This window comes from Ananas comosus, unplaced genomic scaffold (genome assembly GCF_001540865.1).
Source record: "Ananas comosus cultivar F153 unplaced genomic scaffold, ASM154086v1, whole genome shotgun sequence".
Taxonomy (NCBI): Eukaryota; Viridiplantae; Streptophyta; class Magnoliopsida; order Poales; family Bromeliaceae; genus Ananas; species Ananas comosus.
In genome coordinates, this window is record NW_017893556.1 from 673 (window position 1) to 11481 (window position 10809).

Genomic DNA, 10809 nt, shown 5'->3' on the forward strand with positions numbered 1-10809 from the left:
AATACCAAGATCAACAGTAAAATGCAAAGCCAATAATTTGTTTTGCACTTCCATTCGGAGTTAAGTAATTAGATGGCTGTGTTGTGGTCACCAGAGTCTACAGGGAGTTGGAATGGAGTTTTCCTTCCTTCTAACTTTCCTAAGAATTGGTTGGATAGTTTTGTGTATATGTGGCTGCTTTGACCAAGCACATGGTTGGTGGGCATATTAAGGTAGGTTAAAGACTAAAAAACAATCCATTGAATATACCCATCATCTGCAAGCCACTAATCCTATGATGGGTTCATCCTATTTCTATTAGCTTAATCTCTCTCTCTCTCTCTCTCTCTCAAACCAAGGAGAGCTACCTCTACAGTTCAGTTAGTAAATGCAGGGAGCTGCAGCAGCTGCTGCTGCTTCGCCAATGCTAATACCAAGATGCATGTGTTAACCCTATTTTCCAAAGTTCCAAATTCCCAAAACCCTAATAAAGGTATAGAAAGATCTTATTTGATATCTTAAGAACAAAACAGTCCAAGTTGGTTGCAAGCCACTATCCTTGGTGTTTCCTACTGTCACTCTCTGATTGACATAGGAACCACAAATCCTTGTCTTCAAGATAAAAATTGCTTGATATCATGCAACTTTCTTTTCACTGATGTTCTCAAGACCCTCTTTTGGTTACTTAACAATTTCCTTTGCAGAACCTTCACACTCTGTCTTACTTCGGCTTTTTCAATTCTCTCTAACAGGTTTCTTTCATGGAGAGATTTGAACAAAGAAGATAAATAGGGAAAAAAAATGCATTGGTTGGGTGGATTGGAGTAGAACTGACCTTTTTGTGGAGGAGTGATAGAGACCTGAGACTTGTCGTACAGTAGCTTGATGTAGAGATGAAGCTCTTTAGAGGTAGTTCTCTTCTCCAATTTGTTCCTTTATACAGTTATTTAAACTCTGCAATTAAGATGGAAGAGAGAGAGAGAGAGAGAGAAAGTTTAGCTACATAAAAATTCACATAACTGGTATTTTCTTCCCTTTTTCTTCACTTGACAACAGACGATTATTTGGAATTCTACATCTTGCTAAGGAAAATGACAATGTATTTTGCAAAGAAAATAGAAGAGATTTTTGTACACTCCTTGATGCTGAGCTAGTCAAGTAGTACATTTTAAGTTCAGCAACCCTTTCCTCCTACTTTTAACCTAATTCTAACCCCCCTTCATATCTACCATTCTGTGTTCTCCATTGATAGATGGCATAGTATGTCACCTACCTTTAGAAGAAAAGAGAGAGAAAATGGGGCTAAAGAGAGAGTGAATGAAGCTAACAGGCTTCATTTATCTTAGTCCCCCCTCTAGGTGCCTGATATCAGTTTGTGCATTATGAGAAATATGGATAAGCAATATGAAGTTGCACAGCCAAGCAAAAAATCCATCCGAAGTCTCCCTAATTCTATTCAATCACTGGTGGGGTTTAAAAGAAACTTAACTCCAAGTTGGATCGAATCGGTCCGACAAATCATCAAGGACCTGCGATCAAGCAACGAAGTTGCCAGTTCATCAATAAAGTGCACCCCTCTTGAAAAGATTCAGCCTTCTGTTAACAATGATGGAGGAACCGATGATTCAGTTAAAAAGATTCAAGGTACAATCTTCATTTCATATCACACTCACATTGGTAAATTAATGTCTTCCTTAATTACAGCTTGTTCTTTTTGTTTTTTCTTTCCCCTGTAATAGATGAGCTTGATTCCCTTACTTCCATATTAAAGCAGTTGACACTACATAGGAGACAGGCATTAAATGACTATTTAGACTTGAAAGGTAATATATTTATCCTGAATTAAACCATTTTCACTGCATGCTCGTTTTTTCTAATGACAAATTTACTTAGGCTAATGGAACTTCCATACAATATTCAGGGAATATTCGAGTGTTTTGCCGTATAAGACCCTCACCAACTGATGTAAATTATGCATATTACAAGCCACCCCTGTTCAATCTAGATTCAAGCAACGTTTCCCTAAGAGTTGCTGACAACAAGAGTAAGCAATACAGATTCGACAAGGTTTTCCACCCACATTCGACCCAAGGTATCAGAATCAACACAGAATAAGTCCAAATCATAATGGTCTCAAATTATGATTCAGCTAGAATTTAGTTTCAGAAACAACATGCTCATGAACTTTTGCTAATGAAAATTTACAGAAGAAGTCTTCTCTGAGATTGAACCAGTGATTAACTCTGCATTAGATGGGTACAATGTTTGTATTTTTGCCTACGGCCAGACGGGCACCGGTAAAACCTACACAATGGTAAGATTTACTACATGCAACATGGTTACTGCCATTTCTTTGATTAAACAGTACACTTCATAACTAAGAAAGAAAATAAGCCTCTCCAAGAAAGAACAAAAGCCTCTTTTTTCCAAAATTAAATACTATTTGTTTATTACATGAATTAGGAAGGTCAGCCTGACAATCCGGGTGTTGTGCCACGAGGAATTAAAGCATTGTTGGAACGTGCAGCGGAGAGCAACTATAAATTTCTGTTCACTTTCAGTATGCTTGAAATATATATGGGCAATCTTCGAGATCTGCTTGCTCCAAACAGCAGGAAGAGAAGGGTTCAAAAGGCACCATGGTAGGCTTTTTCTACACTGAACTAGTAACATAGTTACAAAACTACTAATATTATTCAAGCCGAACTATGCAGTACTGAGCATAGGTGCACAACAAAGTAATACATTGATATTAACATCATTTGATTAATAGCTGAAACTGTGCGGTTTGTATTAGATGAAATACTATACTACTAAGCTTGATAAACTTTCGTATTTCACTGCAGAATTCCTTTCGCACCAGGCGATTGTGTCCAAAAAAGAAATCTATTTGGAACTTCTAGTGAGTAATGTCTAGGTCTTATGTTTCGATTATCCATACTGATGCTCCTAGACTGTCCAGAGTTTGCCTTTCTATCTGCAGAATCATCTGTACCCTTCAATTTTCGATCTGTTGAAATTGATCATGCTATTCCACAAAAAAATCATACAGACAATTTCACCGATATCTGTCATACACAACCTTTATTATTTTCATCTAATCTGCCCTCAAGTTCTGGATGAGTTTATAATTGTCAGTTCTATTATCTGAAATCTGACAACAGACGCTTTATTATTTATTTATTTAATGCTTAAAATATGCACACCATTTTTTGTCCAACTGTGCCAAATTTTCATCAACACAAATTGAAAATACATCTTGTAGTTTCAATGTATGCATAAAAGAAATTATGTGATTATATCATTGTCTTTATCTCTACACAGTCTCTCAATCCAAATGAGTCCAGAGGGAGGCGTTGAAGTTGAAAATCTAGTTGTGATCAAGGTTAGTGATTTTCAGCAGGTGATACGATTATATGAGCTTGGTATGCGTTTTAGATCAACGGCTTCTACCATGGTGAATTCCATGTCAAGCAGATCCCACTGGTAAAGTTTCAAACCTGCTAACAAGGGCAAAATGTATGAATAATTCCTGTTTAATTCCGATATTTCTAGTTGATCCCGAAACCTTGCACTTAAAAACTTATCTCTGAACTTTCAAATATATTGCAAATTCATCCCTGACAGTTAAAAAAACTGACACCTGTTGACGTTTATTATAAAATGACCTTTTCAACTTTGTTTCAAGTTAAAATCAAATAAAAGAAGTTATTCTACATAAAAATGGTGCTTTTACAAGGAAAATATATTTACTTTTTGATGATCAAGGATGGAAGTGTAATAATTAAGAAAGTTCAGATGCTAGTGTGTTTAAACAAAAAAAAACAGTGCCAAGGCACAATATCAGAATAGCTACAGGGACTAGCGATGCATTCTACCCTATTTACAAAGTAATCTTTGGATGATGGGAACTTGTCTTGTAATCTTAAATTTAACCATTTTATGCATGGAACAGCTTGATCCGCATATCATTGACTTGCTTTAACGCACATGAAAGACGAAGAGAAACAAACAAACTATGGATGGTTGACCTAGGTGGAAGTGAACGTCTATTAAAGACCCAAGCAAGTGGAAGAAGGCTCCAAGAGGGAAAAGCTATAAATCTATCACTCTCAGCACTAGGAGATGTTATTGCCGCACTCCAAAGTAAAAAATCTCATGTGCCTTACAGGTAATATTAGCAAGAATAGTTACTAGGCCTTCCAATATGAAACCTGTTGTACAATTATCAAATTTGAGCTAAACTCTTTTCGCTTGGTTCTTTTCTGGACTCATATTTGTAGAAGAGAAGGTTACAAAGGTTAAAAAGTGGGCTAGTATTAAGAGGGGAGGGGGAGAAAAAAGAGAGAAAAAAAGTGAGGCTTTCTGAAAAGGGTCAATCTCTCTATTATACTCTGTTGCAGTCAAATCATGCATATATAAGACTAGTTTGTCTTCCATGACTAAATAGCTTCATCAGGCAGGTACTCAAATCTCCTGGCACCAAGTCAGATTAATATAAGCTGTTGCTTATTTTTACTATATTCTTATCTAAAGGACCAACTAAAGCTATACTAACCTGATAATATTCTGACACAAAAGAGTTTTCTTACTTCCTAAATGTGGTTAAGCACTGAGTTCAAGTTTTCCATATTTGACAGGAATAGCAAGCTAACACAAGTTCTCTGTGATTCCCTTGGTAAATACTATTTTGTTTTTCTTAACAAACTCAATCTTCACAATAATTCTACATAGTCGGATAGGCTATGGTTCTAAAGTCTTTGCTCACCTTGTGAATACATGCCTACAGGATCTGATTCAAAAACATTGATGCTTGTCCATGTCAGCCCCAATGAAGAAGATTTGTGTGAGACCATTTGTTCCTTGGGTTTTGCAACACGGGTGAGAAGCATTCACCTGGAAAATGAAGAGTCAGAAGTAAGTTTTCAACATTTAAATATTGTATCAAGTTAACCATTGAGGTAGTTCAGCTACAAGTAAAACCTAAAGCAGTTCTAAGTTAAATGCACTAATACTAAATATTATCATTTAGAAGATACAATGTTGCTTAGTTGAATAACCTGCATTGCAGAGTGGCACAAAACATTTAGCTTCATTTACCAATAGCAATTCAGTAGTATCCTTTGTTATTGACACAAATGAGAGCTTTACGTTATTTTAATTGTAAAATGTGGTTGTGCTCTTTAGTACAATGCTAACATTTAGATATTTTGATAGGGAGAAAGAGCAAAGAGAGAACTCTCAATGGCGCAGATGGAACAGAAGGTGAAACAATTAGAGAGAGAATGTGAAGAAGTAAGAAGAAACATAAAGAAGCTCAAAGACAGACTCAAACATGTAAGAGGACCTATGAATCCGACTAACTCTAGTTTTGATGATTCATATCAATCCATTGAAGAGGTGCAGTATCCTGATGGAGCAATATCTTTCCAAAGTTCCAGAAACTTCTCAGAAGCTTCAGCTGGCTTGCCTAGATTTATGCGACCAACAATTTGTAGTCAACATAAAATAGGCCTAACCCATTACAATGCCTTTAATACAAGGAAGAAACCACCAATACCATCAAAGAAGAGGCCTTCCTCTGTTTATGCTGAATCCATTATCTCCCCTTCAAAGGGTGCTTGCTTCTCTGACTATAATTCTGAGTGTAGTATATCAGCAGTTAGCTTGAATTGGAAGGAGAGTGAAGAAAATGGAACTGAATCTAGTCAAGCCGGATCTGAGTACGAGATTAAACAAGTAATTTTCCCAGAACAGGAGAAATCACCAAGAACTACATTGACTTCTGATGATGATGAATGTATAAAAGAGTTAGCAAAAGTTCCGGCTAAGGATACCAGAGATAAGAAAAATTTGGGCATTGACGAATTGCTCAATCTAAAAGTTACAGAGAAGACTAGTACATATACTCGTCGAAGTAAAAGAGTTCTAGCTTTTGCATTTGACAAAGAGAACAAGGGAAGGGAGATTTGTAAGGCAGATATTCAACTTTGCAATCAGAGTATAAACTTAGAAGCGCCTAATGAGAAGAGTGAAAGTAACACCACGGAGAAAGTAAGCTTATATGGCACAGTGGAGCAATTCGGTGAATCAACGGAAATTGACCATCCTTCTAAAAACATGGTAGTGGGTAAATTTTACAATGGATTTGACGCTTCATCGAGTGAATTAACAGAGATCAAGAACCACCACAAAGAGGATTATGGTCAAGCAACCGAAGAGAACGAGTTAATAATGGAGTGCCAAAAAGAATATGTTGAGGGTACCAATAAAGTTGAAATTGGTAGTGAATCAACTAAAATACAAGCACAAAGTCCTGCACTTCAGGAAATGAACAGCTGTAAGGAAGAAACTCTTAACAGTTGCCAATCAAAAGAAGATGCTGAAAAATCTTGCTTACTTTCCGATCTACCAAAAGTTGATCAAAGAGAAACCTTTAATGGTGCAGAAGTAAGTATTACGAGATTCCAAGAAGAGGAACATGACATAGGTAATTTTCTAGCTACAACATCATTTCCAAGTTACATCAATAGAAAGAACAGTAGTTTCAAACTGTCTTTTTAAACAAATATTAAGGTTTTTGTTTATGGTCAAGTTAATCTGTTATAGATTTCTGATCTTTAAACAACTAGTCTAAATTGTCTTGTATTTTTCGTCTTTTCAGGAATATTTGAGTTTTTCATGCAGATTCTTCAGATATTATGGGTGCGTGCTCTTTTCGGACTGGGATTTCAAAGTCTTGGATTAAGTGATGACTTCTTTGACGGCTTAATGTTTTAAAGTAAGTTGAGTTCCATTTAACCAGGCGAGCACACATCCATGGGCAATATACCATACGTTGCCTTCATAAGTTGCAATTTGAGAGAAATAAGGTTTGTCTCAAGGTACATCAATTATTTAGTGTGTAAAAATGGTTTTATTGTATAAATTATAGCATCCAATATAAATTATATAGTCTCCCAGTGCAACAACATTTTTGCCAAAAGATTAGTTATCTTTCGTATCTTACATTTTCTTCATGTGTCCCCTCTTCCCTCCCTTCATTTTTGTGATTGTTTGGGTGGGCACTGGCAATTGAGAATCATGCATCTCTTCCAGTCTTCCTGTTTACAGTGAACTAAGTTTGTCCAAGTATACTATACCAGAACTGAAGTGCTTATATATATGCGTGCGCATGCGTGCTTGTGTGTTGGCGGGCAGGCCGGCCAGCCTGCATGTGCACATCAGAGCTTGACCTATGTCTTGACCCATCAAAATTAGACCATAGTTACTCCTATGGGGAATGCGAAACGACATATCTGACAATGTAGAGCAAGTTAGAAGGCTAAGAGGAAAGAAGAGACGTTCCCGGTTAATAAGGAGACAAGGGAGCAACTTCAAAGATTGTGCTAATAAGAGGGCAAAACTCACAAGTTCATATGGTCTAATGTACAGGCACAAGAATTGAGGATTGAATGTTGTTTTCAGAACTGTAGTTGGACGACTCAAATGCTGTCACAAACACATTGCGTATTACTCATTGAATTTGCAGCTTGTAGGGGCAGTCCAATCTCTCTGTTCCAAATAATTAGCAAAACTGAGTTGGAAACTATTTCCCCATCCTTATTCAAAGTCAAACGGCACTCCACAAATATTTGGGACGTAACCCGCCATCCTCAAGTGCCTACTTATATCACAGAGAACTTCAAATATCCTGTTCAAGCAAGGATGAGATCCATCTCTAGAAGTGAATTCATGAACCGCACCATCCAATTCAATAGAACTTGCTCCTGGCATAGTTTTTACTCCCCTGTCCTTCATCAACTTCCTAAGCTTCCGGACATCATCCCACCTCTCCTGTGCCGCATAAATATTTGATAGCAGGATATAATTCCCACTATTATGTGGCTCAAGTTCAATGAGATGCACTAAGGCTTTTTCTCCAAGACCAACATCACCATATATTCTAGAGGCAGCTAAAAGAGCTCCCCATATTGCTTCATTTGCTTCAAAAGGCATATTTTGAACTAAATCATAAGCCTCCTTAAGACAACCTGCACGGCCGAGAAGATCAACCATACATCCGTAATGCTCAATTTTAGGTTTAATCCTGTAACGTGATTTCATACAATCAAAATACCGATGACCCAAATTGGTCTTTCCAATATGGCTACAAGCAGATAGGATTGCTAAAAATGTGACATCATTTGGTTCAACATTTTCTCTCTCCATTCGATGAAACACTTCCAGAGCTTCCACTCCAAGCCCATTTAGTGCAAAACCCGCAATCATTGTACTCCAAGTTACGACGCTTCTGTTCTTCATCTTCTCAAAGACCTCCAATGCTCTTGCAATATCACCACACTTGGCATACATATCCATCAGTGCATTCATGAGAGGCACCGTCTTGTACAACCCGCGCTTGTTTATCAGGCTATGTATCCACTCCCCTAAATCGAGTGCACCCAAATCCGAACAAGCTGAGAGCACAGCCAACAAGGAAATCTCATCCGGCTCAATACCGTCTTCAACCTGCATTTTCCGGAACAATGCAATTGCCTCATCCGACAGTTTCAACCGAGCATAACCACCGATCATCGTAGTCCACGAGACCACATTCCTCTCGGGCATTCTATCAAACAGCACACGCGCGTTGTCCAAATCCCCAACCTTCGCATAACCTGCAATCATCACATTCCACAGAACGACATCTCTATGAATAATTCCATCAAACAGTTGTCGGGCATCGTCTATCCCTCCGCAATTACAGTACGTATGGATCAAACCAGTGGAGATATGTATATCCGATCCCAACCCAATTCGAATAACTTGGCTATGAACCTCTCTGCCCAATTCAAGCATACCCAAATGCGCAATAGCCTTCAACACGAAGGGAAAAGAGTAAGTATCCGGGCGCAAGCCCACGACTTGGATCGAGTTAAAGATGAAAATGGCATCTTTGGATGAACCATTTTGTGAGAGGCCGCGAATCATGGTGTTGTGCAAATACGTATCGGGGTCTTCTTGGTGCTTGAAGATGGAGAAGGCGTAGTCGACGAAACCGAGAAGGGAGGCGCCATGGACGAGCTTGCCGAGGAGGAGGTTGTCCCTGTCTAGGCCGCGGGGGAGGATGTGGCCATGGATTTGGGCGAGGTGCGGGAGGGTGGAGGAGCGGCTCAGGAGGGAGAGGAGGTGGTGGAGAGGTATGGGGGAATGGGTAGGGTTCTTCTTCGCGGGAGAGGGAGGTGGGAGAGGCGAGAAGGAGAGGGAACGAAGAGGGAGGTGGTGTCGAAGACGCATCGGATTGCGCCGAGCATTTTATTATCGCGCAAGCGACGTCGAGCTCGGAGCCTCGGACTAGACAAGTGGAGAACCTTCGCATGCAGCATGGAAACTTTTGGAAGCTCCAACACATTTTCGAGGGCGAGGACGTAGGGATATACCATATACCGATATACGTATGTAGCTAAAACTTTAGTAGATGTAATTTATAATTTTCATTATATTTTGGTATTTTTGCATTAAAATAATTTAACTGATTTTGCTTTTTTTTTTTTTTTTTTTTTTTAACGCGGTGCATTTTTAGATTTTATACATTAAGGCTAGATTTTCAAAATATGGTTCTCTTTCTCTCTTTCTCTCGTCGTATTAACTTCTCTTTTTCTTAAAATATACAATGGACAAAAAAAATTACATCTATTTTTCTAAAAAGACAGAAAATTACATTCATACACAAAAGTTTTAAAATTTAATAAAATAATTTTTTTTCTAATCTTACAATCCAAATATAATCGTGCAACTGTTATACAAATAGTGTGATATAAATGGTACATTATATTTTTTTCATTTTTTTTATTATTCTTTATCATCCTTTTTCTTTTCTCTTTTTTTTTTTTTTAATCTTCGCTCTTCTTCTTTTCCTTGCCATCCTGATTATTCTGATCGTATGATTGTCATCACCACCCTCGTTCCGCGCTCCGACGTTAATGGCCTCAACCTCGTGTGGTGGCACAATTATCTCCTACACCACCGCACCATCATTTCTTACAACGCCATATTCAATTGCCTTGGTTTTTTTTTATTAAGTTTGGTGGTGGTGGTGGAGGAATAGAAAAAAAATAAAGAAACGAAAAATTTTAAAAATTAAAAAAAATATGTTGCATAATTTAAAAATAAAAGATAAAATTTTACTGTATTATTATCTTTATATTATACTACTTACACATATATTGCACTATCTATATAAATATTATACTATTTGCGCTGTATAGTTTATATGAAGTTGTAAATTACTTGAGAGTAAATTGAACTCTTATTTTTATTGCAAGAAAAAATTATATACAATTATGCAGGTTAGTTTCTCTTTCCAATAAAAAAATAATTAATAATACAATAAAATAATAAAAAAATACAACTCTATTAGAAAGTACAACAGACATTAATTGCTTTTTTATTGAAAAAAAAATCGAGAGTACCTTTCTCCAATACAAAGAATAATTAATGTATGTCATACTTTTTAATAAGGTTATACCTTTTTTATTTTCTATCACCATTTTTTATTTCTTCTTTTTCAGAAAAAAAAAATAATTTACTTTCAAATAGTGGAACACAAATATATATAGTGGGCACAAATATAAATAATGCAACACACATGTAATTTTGCACAAATAATATATCATAAATAGTGTAATATTTTTATAAATAACACAAATTGTCTGAAAATATGTGCAATTTTTTCTTTGTTGTTTTTTTCCTTCTTCTTTTGCCCCTCCACTATTGCCACCAAACTTGAGAAAAATACTAGGCAATTGATGCTGGCGGTGTAGTAGATGATGTTGCGGTGGGGCATTT

At 37.0% G+C, this 10809-nt stretch overlaps 2 protein-coding genes across 5 annotated transcripts; one reads left to right on the forward strand and one right to left on the reverse strand.

The window, feature by feature from the left end:
• The first annotated feature begins 245 nt into the window (after positions 1-245).
• Positions 246-6982, forward strand: LOC109706301 (kinesin-like protein KIN-14B). 3 transcript variants are annotated; one of them, XM_020227072.1, is made up of 13 exons: positions 246-472; positions 732-888; positions 1232-1623; positions 1719-1802; positions 1901-2071; positions 2187-2293; positions 2443-2621; positions 3304-3465; positions 3935-4150; positions 4620-4657; positions 4769-4896; positions 5197-6469; positions 6644-6982. In XM_020227072.1, the coding sequence occupies exons 3-13, from the start codon at positions 1362-1364 to the stop codon at positions 6757-6759; spliced, it is 2736 nt and encodes a 911-aa protein (XP_020082661.1). In that variant the 5' UTR covers positions 246-472; positions 732-888; positions 1232-1361; the 3' UTR covers positions 6760-6982. The 3 variants fall into 3 exon arrangements, with proteins under 3 accessions (XP_020082661.1, XP_020082660.1, XP_020082662.1); XM_020227071.1 differs by lacking the exon at positions 246-472 and having other exon boundaries at positions 567-888; XM_020227073.1 differs by lacking the exon at positions 246-472 and having other exon boundaries at positions 567-888; positions 1754-1802.
• LOC109706302 (pentatricopeptide repeat-containing protein At5g56310-like) lies at positions 2235-9348 on the reverse strand. Of its 2 annotated transcripts, none has more exons than XM_020227074.1 (3): positions 7390-9348; positions 4748-4875; positions 2235-2637 (listed from the first exon to the last, which is right to left on the reverse strand). In XM_020227074.1, the coding sequence occupies exon 1, from the start codon at positions 9256-9258 to the stop codon at positions 7582-7584; it is 1677 nt and encodes a 558-aa protein (XP_020082663.1). In that variant the 5' UTR covers positions 9259-9348; the 3' UTR covers positions 2235-2637; positions 4748-4875; positions 7390-7581. The 2 variants fall into 2 exon arrangements, with proteins under 2 accessions (XP_020082663.1, XP_020082665.1); XM_020227076.1 differs by lacking the exon at positions 2235-2637 and adding an exon at positions 6989-7277 and having other exon boundaries at positions 4758-4875.
• Positions 9349-10809: the final 1461 nt, after the last annotated feature.

What these genes read in the sequence shown, in the direction of transcription:
- LOC109706301 (XM_020227072.1), top strand. Translation starts at nt 1,362, where the DNA reads ATGAGAAATATGGATAAGCAATATGAAGTTGCACAGCCAAGCAAAAAA. An exon ending in AGGGTTCAAAAGGCACCATG is followed by an intron (nt 2,622 to 3,303) that starts GTAGGCTTTTTC and finishes ATCTCTACACAG; the next exon opens with TCTCTCAATCCAAATGAGTC. An exon ending in TGGAAAATGAAGAGTCAGAA is followed by an intron (nt 4,897 to 5,196) that starts GTAAGTTTTCAA and finishes ATATTTTGATAG; the next exon opens with GGAGAAAGAGCAAAGAGAGA.
- LOC109706302 (XM_020227074.1), bottom strand. Translation starts at nt 9,258, where the DNA reads ATGCGTCTTCGACACCACCTCCCTCTTCGTTCCCTCTCCTTCTCGCCT.